This window comes from Corvus cornix, chromosome 23 (assembly GCF_000738735.6).
Source record: "Corvus cornix cornix isolate S_Up_H32 chromosome 23, ASM73873v5, whole genome shotgun sequence".
Classification (NCBI taxonomy): Eukaryota; Metazoa; Chordata; class Aves; order Passeriformes; family Corvidae; genus Corvus; species Corvus cornix.
Window position 1 is genome coordinate 4,496,208 of NC_046352.1, and position 13,690 is coordinate 4,509,897.

The 13,690-nt window shown below is 54.5% G+C and overlaps 1 protein-coding gene across 24 annotated transcripts in view; it reads left to right on the forward strand.

The window, feature by feature from the left end:
• Window positions 1-13,690, forward strand: part of LOC104698638 (microtubule-associated protein tau) — a 43,119-nt gene that overhangs the window by 26,345 nt on the left and 3,084 nt on the right. For 6 of the 24 annotated variants that reach the window (XM_039564608.1, XM_039564613.1, XM_039564605.1 and 3 more), the window contains 9 exons: window positions 1,778-1,824; window positions 2,686-2,844; window positions 3,750-3,855; window positions 4,374-4,424; window positions 4,841-5,106; window positions 7,847-7,939; window positions 8,087-8,179; window positions 11,452-11,533; window positions 11,687-11,799. In XM_039564608.1, coding sequence (XP_039420542.1) covers window positions 1,778-1,824; window positions 2,686-2,844; window positions 3,750-3,855; window positions 4,374-4,424; window positions 4,841-5,106; window positions 7,847-7,939; window positions 8,087-8,179; window positions 11,452-11,533; window positions 11,687-11,799 — 1,010 coding nt within the window. Of the gene's footprint in view, window positions 1-1,777; window positions 1,825-2,685; window positions 2,845-3,749; window positions 3,856-4,373; window positions 4,425-4,840; window positions 5,107-7,846; window positions 7,940-8,086; window positions 8,180-11,451; window positions 11,534-11,686; window positions 11,800-13,307; window positions 13,441-13,690 lie in introns of all 24 variants that reach the window. The other 18 variants (XM_039564611.1, XM_039564624.1, XM_039564623.1 and 15 more) reach the window with 10 other exon arrangements.

Sequence of the window (13,690 nt, forward strand, 5' to 3'; positions counted from 1 at the left end):
GCAGCTTGTTCCGGCAGGACACGTGCCATCTGGTTTGCATGTCTGATCCAATAACTCTTGGAATTGGCTTTCCTAAAGAGGAGGGAGGAGGAAAAAGGCAAGGATGGCAGGTCTAACCATGGAAAAGCCCCCACATTGATCCTGTTTCTTGTACTTCCCCCTTAAATATCCGCTACCCACTGCTGCTGGAGGTACGGCCTGCAGCCAGCAGGACCTTTTCCCACTGCCAGGCATGTCCATTGCTCTTCCAAAGCATCCTGCTGCCATCCCAGCTCTGGATGGGGTGTCCCTGGGTGTGCCAGCACAGTGCTGGGTTTGGAGGTTCAGCAGGAGCTGCCTGTCTGTCTGGAGGCATCTAAACAGTGTGTGGGGCTGGGCTGGGCTGGGAGGGCAGGCTTGGGTCAAGGTTTGAGTTCACTGAATACACGAGCATCCCTTACACCTTTCCTTTCTGTTTTCCACCTCTCCTGGGTTCAGGAATGTCCCAAGGGCCCAGCTCAGTGGCCGAAGGCAGGTGGTGCTGTGAGCTGTTAACAAGCCAGGGCAGCAGGACACACGTTGGTGTCTCACCGTGTTGTACCTCAGCTCAGCTCTCCAGGGTCTGTCCTGGGGGAAGCTCTGCCTTTTCCCCAGGATCCACGTTCCAAAGGCTGGCTTGGCTGCTCCCGTTAGCCCGGGAATGCTGCTCTGGTTTGCGGCTCTTTGCTGCGTGGGGCTCATGAAGAAATTGTTCATGGAGCTTTTTCCACTGGAGCTAAAGCTCATAACATATTTCTCGTTGTTCCCTCCGGGATCAGCAGCGGGAGGCTTTGCACGTCTGCTGTGGGGCACTGGCATGGCTTGCACTGGAGCCTGGAGCCACGGCGGGGTGGGGATGCACTGCCCAGAGCCAGCCAGCTTCTGATTCAGTAGGAGAAGTTTAATTATTGAATGGTCTTTCCCTTCAAAGACAGAGATACTTGGTGGCTGTTTGGCTCCAGCCTTGCTCCAGTGTGCAGTTTAACTGAATTTGGGAGGGGTGGTGCCTCCGGCAGCTCTGGGATGGGTCAGTGCTGGATTAACAGCATTGTCTGTGCCTTTGGGAAAGGGCTGATCCCCCAGGACAAGTTTCCAAACACTGGGGACAATATCAGCAGCTTCTCCTCCCAATTAGCTGAAGCTGGGGGGAAAAGGGCTTTGTTATGAGTGCCTTGTAGTTCCAACTTTATCTTCTCCCCATTTCTAATCTCCTAATTAGACTGACCCAGGTGGAAGGGGCACTGTGCTGGGAGGCAGGGAGCAGCCTGTCAGGAGAGATGGGAATTAACAACAGCCAGGATAAAAGTGCTCTGCAATGCCAGCTGAACACCCCCCTTAAATGAGATCACAGTGCTGCTGGACTGGGGCTTCCTTCAGCTTGAGTCCCTATTTATATGATTGTTAGAACAAGTGGGTGTTCCAGAGACTCGTGTTTAGGGTTAAAGGGAGCTTTCTGTCCTAAGCTGGATGGATCCTGCGGGAACTGGGTGGAAATCTGGGCGAAATGCTCTCACACAAACCTCGTTGGTGTGTCTGGTCTCCAGTGCTGACTAACACAGGATCATCTGCTAACACAGAAGGAATGTGTTTGTGGAGTGGGGGAAGGATTTCTGCAAGAAACGGTGACTTTGTCGTATTTCTAAGAACAGTATTGAGTTTAAGAGAGAGCAGGGACAGGGAACACCCCCAGCAGTGTGGTGTCCTCTCTGGAGTTTATGACCAGTCCCAAGAGGTGTAACTGTGTGTTTCCATCTGTCAGGTCGTGTTGACAAGGAAGGGACCGAAGCTGATGAAAAGAAACCCAAGGTAAGCTAAAAAACAAAACCAGGGGTGACACCTGTCCACATTCCTGGCCCCTCTCCTGCCCTCCTGGCCTGCTCTTGTGCCTCTTAGGAAACCTTCCCATTATGTTCCATTTTTCCATTTGTTTTCAAGAGTGTTTTTATTTTTTCTTCCCTCCCTTGGGTTTGGATGGTGCAATCCATGGGTTCTTTGAGGGTGAGGAAATGGTCCAAATCTAAATCAAACTCATGGCTCATGGGGTTGGGTGGGTGGTTGGAGAAATCATTTTCTCAGCCCAGGACTGGAAAGCAGCAGCTGACCTTGGGGCAGGCTCAAAACTGCACTGAGGACAAGCGTAACTGTGAAAAGAGCAAAACATGCCATTAAAACATTAAATTAAATAATCTAGACCTTGCAGATCATAGAATATCCTGGGTTGGAAGGGATCCACAGGAATCATTAAATCCAGCTCCTGACTTGCACAGGACAACTCCCCAAAAAGATGCTGTGTTGTATTCTGGGTGAGGAACAGAGTTTAATAGTGGGTAAATTCCAGAAGTTTAACAATATCTGTCACACTGGTAGTTTGGAGGAGGTTTAGCTCAGCTGGCCGTTATCCTGGTTAGTGCCTGAGTGGGATAATGGACAAGCTGAGGGGAAATTCAGTGGGTGAAGATTTAAAGATGAGGGATAGAATTATTTTCAAACAGTGAAATTGGTTATTTCTCTATGCATTGCCCCGGCAGTCCCAGCCATCACCTACGCCACACCCAGCTCTGTATTGCACCTTCTAATCCTATTTGATGTTGCTGATCCCATTTTCTTTCCTTCCCATGCTGATTTTTTTTGTTTTTGTTCCCATTTTATTTCGTTTCCATGTCCAAGAAATCCTCACCCTGCCCTGCCAAACCCCCCGGCTCCATCCCCCCCCTCCGACACACAGCCCCTCCGAAACCACCCTCCAGCCCTGCCTCTGCCTCCAAGCGAGCCTCTCCTGCTGCAGCCCGGCCTGCCGGTACAGGGACGCAGGAGACAAGAGCCAAGGTAAGGGAGCGGGGTGGGAGAGAGGCCAAGGGCACTACCTGGAGGTGTTCCTGGTCGATGGAGCTCGGCTGAGTCCTTCCCTGTCCCATGGAGAGGGTGGGATGTGCTTCCCCCTCTCCTTCCCGTGGTGAGGCCAGGCTTGGCTGCGATGTTGGTGTTGGGAGGAACCAGCACAGAGAGCACTTGCTGCAGGGTGTGACCTGCTCTCCCCAAGGTGTTCCCAGGTCCCCTCATGCCCTTCCTTGTTTGCAGCTCTGTCTGTGTTTCTGCAGACAGCAGATGAGTTTGAGCTGTGCCAGAGCTGCAGGTGCTGCACAGGGCAGAGAATGCAGCGCGCCCATGGCTAATCCTGCGGGGGGACAGAACCTCGGAGCTTTTTCCCTTTGTGGCATTCAGTCACATAAATACACCCGTGGCGAGGGAAAGCACAGGGAGTGCAGCTCACAGAACCATGGAATCCTGGAATGGTTTGGGTCAGAAACGACCTTAAATCTCATCCAGTCCCTCCCCTGCCTTGGGCAGGGACACCTCCCACTGTCCCAGGCTGCTCCAAGCCGTGTCCAGCCTGGCCTTGGACACTTCCAGGGATGGGGCAGCCACAGCTGCTCTGGGCACCCTGTGCCAGTCACAGATGCTGGGATTAATTTATCTTCTGTACAAAATTTTAGCAGAACAGGGGAAACCAAAGGCTGAAATTTAAAGAACAGAGGTGTGGCTGAAGCAGGTGTGAGTGTGCAGTGAATGGTGCAGCTGAAGCCAGGGGCTCACCTGGGAAAGGTCACAGCTGCTCCAGCAGCCCAGGCCTGGGGGATGGGACAGGAGGTGTGAACGGGCACATTCCAGGTGTGGGGAATCCCAGGGGAGGAGGTGGGAGGGTCTCACGCGCTGGTATGCTGTGTCCCCAGGCGAAGACGGGCACGGCACGCACGGGGCAGGCGCAGAGGAACTCCACCAACGCCACCCGCATCCCGGCCAAGACCCCCACGGCCCCCAAGACCCCTCCCAGCTCCGGTAGGTGACGGTGGGAGCTGCGTGCTGGTGTCTGGGTGGTGCTGCTGGGCAGTTCCAGGGGGTTGATGACCAAACTCAGCCCTCTCCTGGGGCTGGGGTGCAGAGCCAGGGGTGACCCCTCTGAATCGAGCCTTCCCAGGTGCTGCTCAATCCCCTCTGTTCATACAGTCACCAGTGTGTAGGAGACGACAGTTGCTTTATCCTGTGGGATTTCCTCAAATTTGGACGATTTAGGCAGCTCCGTTTTTTTAATCCATCTACTCGTTTTCTCTCTGACAATATTTCACAAAGAGCAGGGGCAAGAGGATCAATTCTTCGATTACAGGAATGGAGATTAGCCCATTATGCTCAGAGAAGAAAACCCCAGAAAGCATCAGGCATTGTGAATTTCCATTAAAGTGGTGCATTTCACTGGATATATACATATATTTCATACTTAACCAGCACTGCATAAAACCTTAAATCAATTAATTTTCCAGCTTTATCATGTTTAAGTATCTTTCTCATTCACTAAACAGGCAGAAAGGAGCAGAAAAAAACACCTCCTGCAGCAGCAAAGACTGAGAAAGGTGATGTTTAAGGGTCTTCTTTTCTTCTTTCATTTCCTTTTCAAACTGGGGACAGTGCTAAGCTGCTCAGCGATCAGCTTTAGTTAATTACAGAAAATAATTTTGTGGAAGTGCTTCCAAATTTCTAATAGAAAAGTGGTTCTGAGTGTCTTTTGTCTGTAATTCATCATGCCATGCTTGGGTGGGGAGTCTTACTGATGATCCAGGCAATGGAGACCATCTTCCTTCTGGGATATTAGGAAATTGCCTTTAAATTACAGTTTTCCCTTCAAAATGGAGTAGAAGAAAGTGCAGCCACCACCCTCCCCCTGCACTGGGAGTAGTGGGTGGGCTCTGGGACGAGGCAGAGCAGCCCCCACGGGCAGCAGGGAGCAGGGAAGGGTTCTGACCCGTGCTGTCCTGTCTGCAAACCCCAGGTGAGCAGCCAAAGTCTGGAGACAGAAGCGGTTACACCAGTCCCGGCTCCCCCGGGACTCCAGGCAGCCGTTCCCGCACCCCCTCTCTGCCCACCCCACCAGCCAGGGAGCCCAAGAAGGTGGCAGTGGTTCGCACCCCACCGAAATCTCCCGCCTCTGCCAAGACCCGCGTCCAGCCGTCGGCCGCGCCCATGCCCGACCTGAAAAACGTCAAGTCCAAAATTGGCTCCACCGATAACCTCAAGCACCAGCCTGGAGGTGGCAAGGTAAACACGGACTCTGCTTCCCAGGGGCCTGTCTGTGGGGACAGTGGGTGCTGGGTGCTCCATCCGGGATGGGAAAACCTCCCTGGAGCAGCAGCAGCCCGGCCATGGGCAGGGCTCCAGCCCGACTCTGGTGTATTGGAAAGGCTTTGGGTTGGATGCTTGGCCGGGAGTGCCTTGCCTGGCTTAGTGCAGCTCAGCTGTCCCATGGAGAGCTTGTGGTGTGGGTCTCATGGAGCGGCTGCCAGGGGAGTGACATCCCCTGGTGGTGTCCAGGCAGGGACAGCAGGTTGTGACCTGCAGCTCTGAGGAGTGGCAGGATCAGGGCTGTGTTTCCAAATCCCACACTGTGCCTGGAGCAGTCCTTCCAGCACTGCAGGAGAGGAAAGGATGGTCTGTCTCCTCCTTCTGAGGGTCTCAGGCTTGGACCCCACATTTTTCCAGACACTGGGATTTTGGATCCAGCTCTGTTGACAAAGGTCTCGGGTTGTGTTGTGCCATCAGGCACTGTCTGGCTGCACGGTGCAGGGTGGCATGGCCAGAGCTGGTGGCGCTTCTTTCAACCGTGTTGCACTCCCAGAAAAGTTGTTTCATGAGCAGCAAAGTGACCTCTGGGCTCCAAAGTGCTTGGGAGTGAGGGTCTTGGTTAAATTCTGCAAGCCTGGCAGGGGACACTGCCTGTCCTGGGGTGACAATGCCTGGCTCCAGACTGTGCAGAGCCACAACAAGCGTTCCCTGAGTGCTGTGCATGGCATTTTGTGTGAGCAGGTACCTCAGTGGCTCTGAATGTTCCCCTTTGGCATGGGGGGAGGCTTTGAGCTGGCTCCTCTGCATCCTCTGAAATGGCAGCCTGCTTTTCCATGGCCTTTCCAGGCGTTTTCCACCGTGGCTGGCAATTTACTGGCTTTGTGCCACAATCCAGGGGGGCTCTGGAGCCTGGGCAGGGCTCTTGGTCATGAGACAGCAGCACATGAGCACAGTGTCCTTTTTGGGGGGCTCAGCCCTCCTGCCCACTTAGCACAAGACACAGGTTTTTCTTCCCACCCCCACAAACCCTGTTCTCCAGGGATTTTAGAAGGAACCCTTGTTTACTGGAAAACAGTTAAATTATTTGCTTGTTCTTTTTAATCCAGCTTTCACAGTTTGGTTTTTTTCCCTTTCTGCTTCTCTGTTGTTGTTACTGAAAGAGTAAGAACAACTCAATTTGGGACAATTCCTTGCTCTTTGCAGGGGAGAATGGCTGGATGCTCTGCTGGGGGTTCTGTAGGACATGAGGCTGCTCTCAGCAGAATGGTTGCAGCTGGAGCAGAAGGGGCTGATCCCACACGTTTGATTTTAGGCTGGTCAGAAATGGGTTTGGAGCCTGCCCTCCGTGGAGATTCCAGACCCCCAGCCCAGGGAAGCAAAGGAATGTGAGGCACACACGCCAGGAGCCAGCCAGGCCCCATCTCTGCCGGTGTTCCTGCATGGCCTGGGCACTCCTGTTTTCGCTGGATCACCGAGTGCTGGCTCTGGCAAAGCCTGGTGTGGCAGAGCTGGGTCCCAATTTGTGGGATTAGTGGATGTGAAGTTGGAAAATCCTGCTGGAAGCACATGCCAGCCGTGATGCTTCTCAGGCTGGAGAGCCAGGGCATAGCAGGGAGCTCTCCTGGCAGCAGCAGGCCGGGATTGGAGTGCTGGGGTGGAGGCGAGGTGCCTGCTCAGCCCTGGGCGTGGTGCTGCCCAGGAGTGTCTGTGCCCAGGGATGTGGCACCGCTGGCCGCTCTCACAGGGCTGTGCTTCACACAGGCTCAGACCTGTGGGTTTTTACCTGCATTTACACCTGTGGGGGTTGTAAAGCCACTCCAGGGTGTGTGGGGAAGGAGCAGGGGTTGTCTTCACCCTTGGGCTGTCTGGAAGAGCTGCTCCCATGCCCGACGTCCCTTCCTACACAACCAGTGGGGAAAACAAGCCCCGAGTGGCACCAGCGTCATTAGCACAGAAATCCGTGTGTGGAGGGAAGGCTTTGGGGCTGGAGGCTGTGGTTAGCAGGGTGAGTGGTTCCCATGGGGCCCCAGCCCTTCCTGGCCTCGCTCCCACCGGGAATGGTGGGAATGTGCCACAGAACTGGGATGGGGCTGCATCCCTGGCCTGGGGCTGCATTCCTGGCAGCCTTGGCTTTCTCTTGGTAGCTGTGGAGGAAGTGTGAGCCCTGTGCAGGGCAGAGCTCGGTGTCCTCTCCCAGTGCTGGACATGCAGCTCCTGCTCCCCAGCCTGGCCAGTGGCACCTGTTTGCCCAAGGCCAGGTGTGCCTGGTCCGGAAGGGGACTGTGGTGCCTGGCATGGGAGCTGGAGCTGGGCATGATTTTTCTGTCAGCTCCACCCCTCCTCCTCCCGCTGGCTCTGCAGGCTGAGTCTCGGAGCCCTGGAGGAGTCTGCGAGCCCTGGTGCCTCTCAGCAGTGCCTTCCTGCGTGTTTGCTGCCCAACGAGTTCCCCGTTCTGTGCAGTGGAAGGAACCAGGCTGAGCTGGCTTTCTGGCTGGTGTTTGTGGCCTGGGACCCAGGGCTGCATCACCACCCAGGCCTGTTCAGTCTCTCTCCATCTTCACTTTCCAGCCCAGGAGCAGACAAATCTGTGCAGCAAGCCAGAGATTCTCCTTTTCACTCCTGGCCCTGGAAGGCAGGTTCCTGGTTTAGGGATATAACACATGGTCAAGCTGCAGATGGTCACGTTGTTTCTCACGCTCTTTTCTGGCTACTAAAGGTGCAGATAATTAATAAGAAGCTGGACTTTAGCAGCGTTCAATCCAAGTGTGGCTCAAAGGATAATATCAAACACATCCCGGGCGGAGGCAGTGTGAGTACCTTCACACTTTCAATGCTCTATAATAGTTCTTTTGATAAGTGGCATGTTGTGTACACTAAACTGCCAATGCTATCTGCAGCGACCCTGCCATCAGATAGCTATTGGTGACGTGCAATGACTCTTTTCTGGCTACCAAAGGTGCAGATAATTAATAAGAAGCTGGACTTTAGCAGCGTTCAATCCAGGTGTGGCTCAAAGGATAATATCAAACACATCCCGGGCGGAGGCAGTGTGAGTACCTTCACACTTTGAATGCACTGTAATAATCCTGATTTTAGTGGCATGTTGTTACACTAATCACCAATGCTATCTGCAGCCACCCTGCTGTCACATAGCCATTGGGGATGTGCTGTCATTTAACCCCATTAACCCAAAGGATGACCCCTAACAAGTCCTGGACATGCCTGACATGGACAGAACTAACTGCCCCGTGTCCAAACCACATCTGTAACAAAACATCCCAGTAACTCCAGGGTTTTGCACTGCCTGGAAGGTGAAAGCCTCCTTGTCTGTGGGATGGGGCCTCTGGCACACAGTGACGCAGGAGATGGGTAGATTTATGAGCAGACCCAGTCCTCGTTGCTTAATGTGCTGCTAAATTGGACATGATCCTGCCCAACATGTGAGCCTGCAGGTTCCTGCCCATTCCCATCAGGCAAGTATGATCCATGCAAATACTAAATTTCTCCTTGCTAACGAATGTGTCCAGCAGCGCCCACGGAGGCTGAGCCTGAAGTACTGTTGAGTTAATTGATTTGAACGCTGGCATTTCCAGCTGTTCCCACATAAATACCAGACTCGGCTTTCAGTTACTGTGCCAGAAACCTGGAGAAACTCCACGGAGGTTGGTGGATTTACAGCTGGAGACAGTTTGGGTCCAGGAAAGACGATGGGCCAAGGAAGGCACATCCCTGACACCCCAGACAGTGTGACTGGGATTTGTGGGTCTGAGATGTTCCCCATGGATTTTCCTTGGACTGTTTTTGATCTCTGTGGATGCCTTCCCTAAGAAACTGAACCTTGCAGAAGGCTTGGCAGGTGAACACAGGGACACAGCTGGGTTTGCAGCCTCTGGCTTAAATTTGGTGTCACTGTGCAGTTATTTCAGAGGAGGCCAGAGGAGCTGCTTTGCAGAGCTCAGACCCCTGTGAAGCAGTTCCATGGTTGTCCCTTTTCCCCACTCTGGGGTCCTGCACTGCCTGGGCTGCCCAGGGTGCGGTGGACCAGGAGTTAGTCCTCCGTGCTGTGGCGGGTGCTGAGCTCATCCCTTCCTCCACGGAGAGCTCACACCGTGGGTGTTGGCAGCTGCAGTGGGTTAAGAATTACCTGGATTTTCGTCTGGGGGTTGTGATCCCTCCCCAAGTCCTGCCAGAACTGAAAACCCCATGACCTCTGCCTGTGGGAGCTCTTGGAGCAAAGTGTGGCAGGGGCAGAGTGGCTGCACAGGCTGTCCCAGGGGCTGGGCTGGGCCCTGGGGCTCCCGTGCGAGAGGGGCAACAAGAGACCCCAGGGCTTTGATGGCCATTGGGACTTGACCCCCCACAACACTGTCAGCAGGGACCCCTGCCCAGTCATCACTGCTTGCAGAGGGAACTGTCCCTCCCTGGGGCTGGTACCTGGATTTTTAAGCCCACTGACCAGGTGATGCCTCAGGTAAAAGTTGGCACTGCTGATGCTGAGGGGTGGGATCCCCAGGTCTCTGGCACTGGTTTCCCAGGCAAACAACTCTGTTCCCCTTTTTCTTTCTTGCTAAAATGGGGAGGATCCTTCTCTGCTCCCCAGCGGGATGGGAAGGGATGACAGAGTCCTGTCCGTCAAAAAAGGGACTGGAATGAGAGCAGAAAGCTCCAATTGCTGACTGCTTGCACTGGAAACAGGAGGACTTTCAGTCCCAAGTCTCAGCGGTGCCTGAATTGCTCATAGACCCTTCAGGGTCACAGCTGGGATTAGAGAGGCACCAGCTGCCCTTTTTGGGCATTTCCTACTTTCCAACCAAATCCGGCTCCTCTCCTGCCCGGTGTGATCTTTCCCAGCGCTGTCTCCACGTCTGTGTCCACGGTGTCCCAGACCCTGAGGGGTTGCTTTTCTCCCTCTCTGTCTCCTGTCAAATGTGCCTTTTGGTCTGTGTGAGCATCGGAGACGAGGCAGGTCAGCAGGGCTCTGTGCGTGGGACGGAGCCTCTGCTGCTTTTCCTGGCTCCACGATGGGCTGTGGGCTGTTCCTCAGGGCTGCGACAGTCACAGTCCATCACTGGGGGTGACGGGGCCAGCGTGACAACTGAAGGATGCACCTTCCCCTGGGGCTTTTGGGTCAGCCCCGGGCGCACAGGTGGGGAGCAGAGGCTGCGGTGGACCCTTGGTGCTGGTCTGGGGCTGCTGGGAGGAGGCAGCTCCTCTGCACAGGTCCCTGTGGTGCTGGCACATCCTCTGAGGCTGGTGAGAGCATCGCACCCGCTGTGGTGCTCGGGGAAACACGGAGAGCAGCGGATGCTCCCCGGGAAATCCAGGCTGTCCCCAGAGCCAGAACCAACCTCGAGGTGTTGATGGTCCCATTTCTCCTGCACAGCCCCACTAACTCCAGCAACAGCTGACCCACACCCGGTGTGAGTCCCAAACCAGGGTCCAGGGGAACCTGTGGGGTTCTGGGGATGTTTTTTCCTCCCCTTGTCTCCTGTTCCTGCTGTAGCTGCCGTGTGTGTGCCGTGGTCCGAGGGTCCTCTCCTGGTGTGTAGCTGCTAACGTAGCTCTGCAGAGCCCCTGTTGATGTCCCTGTGTGTGTGTGTCCCGTGTCCCCGGTGTCCGTGCGCAAGAGGCCACCGGCCCCACGCGGTCTGGGGACGGGGGGGATCCGTGGAATTGCTGGAGCCCACGTTCAGAGACATCATGGGCAAAACACATCAAAACAGAGCTTAAATACCATGAAATGCTGTTGTGGTTCAATATTTTATAACTGCCATTTTAATTTCTATGATGTGAACGCCAGATATTTAGACTTTGCTTTGCTTTTTTTTTTTAACCCTTATTTCTGTTACAGCATTTTTCAGAAATGCATATTTTGGTCACTCTTTTAAAAGTTCTGTGCACATTGATCATTTCTGTTCTTTCAGTTTTTGTGGACATAAGCTTTATGTTTTACACCAGAAAAGGTATTTATTTTTTATGTTTTCTCTCTGGTATATCTCCTCCTTTTGGATGATGTGTATGCGAATCTTAATTAATTACCACTCCACTTTCTCTCTCACTTGAGCACTTTAAAATTGCCTCTACTCCCCCCTCTGTGGAGAGGTGATCTCGTGCATGCTGACATGTTAAGAGGCTACTGCACACGGGCATTAATGATCTCCCATTTCTGATGACGGTTTCTTTGGTGTCATTAATCCTCCTGGGGTTTGAGCTGTCCTTTCCCTCCAGTCCAGCTCAGGTGCCGCTGTGTGTTGTGCTCCCCCTCTCCACCTGCCCGTGCTGGCCACCAGCTCATCCCCTTTCCCTCTCTCCTATGGACAGGTGCAAATCGTTTACAAACCAGTCGACCTGAGCCATGTGACATCCAAATGTGGTTCCCTGGGCAACATCCATCACAAGCCAGGTACCCCTTGGGCTGTGCTGGCCCTGGGAGCTCACGGCGGGTGTGGAGAGGGGCAGGGGGTGAGGGGTGGCAGTGACTGGAGCATCCCAGTGAGCCCTGGAGTGCTGGGTGCTGTTCCCAGCTCCTGACCCACCTCCCACTCTTCTCTTGCAGGTGGTGGCCAGGTGGAGGTGAAATCTGAGAAACTGGACTTCAAAGATAAGGTGCAGTCGAAAATCGGGTCCCTAGATAACATCAGCCACGTCCCTGGAGGAGGCAATAAAAAGGTGAAGGGGCCTTGGGGACAGGCGTGTCCTGCCGGGGCTGTGAGCGGGAGGGGTCGGGCCTGGGGCAGGGTCCTGCTCGGGGCTCAGGGGAGTTTGCTGAGCAGAGCTGGCACTGCTGCCAGGATGTCTCTGTGTCCCTCCGGGCCTGTGGCCACCCAAATGAGTGCAAGTGTCAGCCTCTCCTGTGGTTTCCTGCTCTTTCTGCTGTCTCTGAAGTTTGTGTCTCAAACCCTTCCCATGACCAAGTGTCGCCATCAAGTCCTGTGCTGTGTTGCTGCTGTGACACACAGCTGGCAGCTGGGGAGCTGCAGAGGTGTTGGATCCCCAGTGAAAGTGGAGCATTAAAGGCTCAGCTTTATTTAGCACAGGTGACTTTGCAGCAAGCTGGCCCTTCAGAAGGTGATTTCTCCTTCCTGACCGAGGGCTCTGTGAAGGGAGGGGAGTGTTTGGGGGGATTTCAATTGAAAGACAAAAGGCACTCGGGTCAGGGAAACACTGAGCTTGGGTTGAGCTGTTCCCACTGAGGCTTTGATGGTGACTTCAGCGAGCCTTAGTCAAGTAAAACAGCTCCGCAGCCGGGCTTCAAGGCCACCAAGTCCCCAGCAGGCAGGGGGTGAGGACATGAGGTAAGCACAGAGCTGAGACTGCAGCCTGGCGACACGCAGGGTTCAGCTTCCCCAGGGAAAGCAGTTTTTATCTTGCTTGTTTTTCCAGCACTTTTGTCTCAATGGGAGGGGAAGGTTCTGTTTCAGCTCCTGTATTTTGGCACTTTGTTCTTGGCCACGTGTTCTCTGTGCAGCTCCAGCTCTCACCTCCAGCTGGCCTCTGACTGCGGGACCGCTTGACTTCCTTACCCTTCTCTCTGCCACGCATCAGCCTCCCCTGTGCTTCACTGAGCCCTTTGCCATCGGCTTTGTGATTCCAGTGATGGCTCTGTCACATCCTGACACATTCACTGGGCCATAGTTTGAAGGACTTGCCTTTTGCAGGGGAGTTTATCTGCAAGGCTGTGACCCAGCAGTGGCATCACCACCTCAGCCTTCCAGCCTGGTGGCTGCCCGTTCCCTGCCCAAACCCACACCTGGAGGAGGTTGTGGGTGTAACTGAGTCCAGGTGCAGCTCTGCTGTCCCTTTCCCGTGTCCCCAAGCCCCCTCCTTGCTCTGTGACACACAGATGCACGTTTGGACTCACAGTCTACAGCTCCTGAGGCTGAACTCTGGTTCCTGTGCTGGGTCTGCCATGGGGAGCCGAGTGCTCCGTGCTCTGCCCAGGTCCCTGTGCTCTCCCTTGCTGTTCCTGGAGTTTTCCTCCCTGGCTCCAAAGGCAGCCACTCTTCTTTCTACGAGTCAGTGAATGGCCCTGTTTTTCAGATCTTTTTCTCCCCAGTTTTCTATTTCTTTTCTATTTTTTGTCTTTTTCCTTCTGGCTGGCATTTCTTGGATCATGGTTTTTGTTGCTGATGCATTTTTTGCCCCCCACTACCCTGGGTGGGTTTCTTCACCTGTAGAGAGAGAAAGGCAAGGAAGACAAGACGTGGACCCCAAGCCCAGACCCTGCTGGGCTCCAGGCCCTGGTGCTGGAGCCGCTCACCCCCACGGAGAGCCAGCCCCCAGCCTTGCACTTGGCTGGGGAGGGCACCTGTAAGTAGCAAACCAGATCCAGTTCACCAGGAGAGGGGTTTGGCTCCTGGGAGCAGCTCCGTGGGCTAAGGGGAAGCTTCGTGTGCCACGTCCCCCCATAATCTCTGCCAGGGGAGTGGGAGCAGCCCAGGTTGTGCCCTCTGCGTTCTGGGACCCGGGACCTCACCTGGGGAGGATTTGGCAGCATCCAGATGCTCCGGTCCTGCTGTCCCCTCTGGTGCTTGGGACGTGCCCAAGGACTGGGGGCACT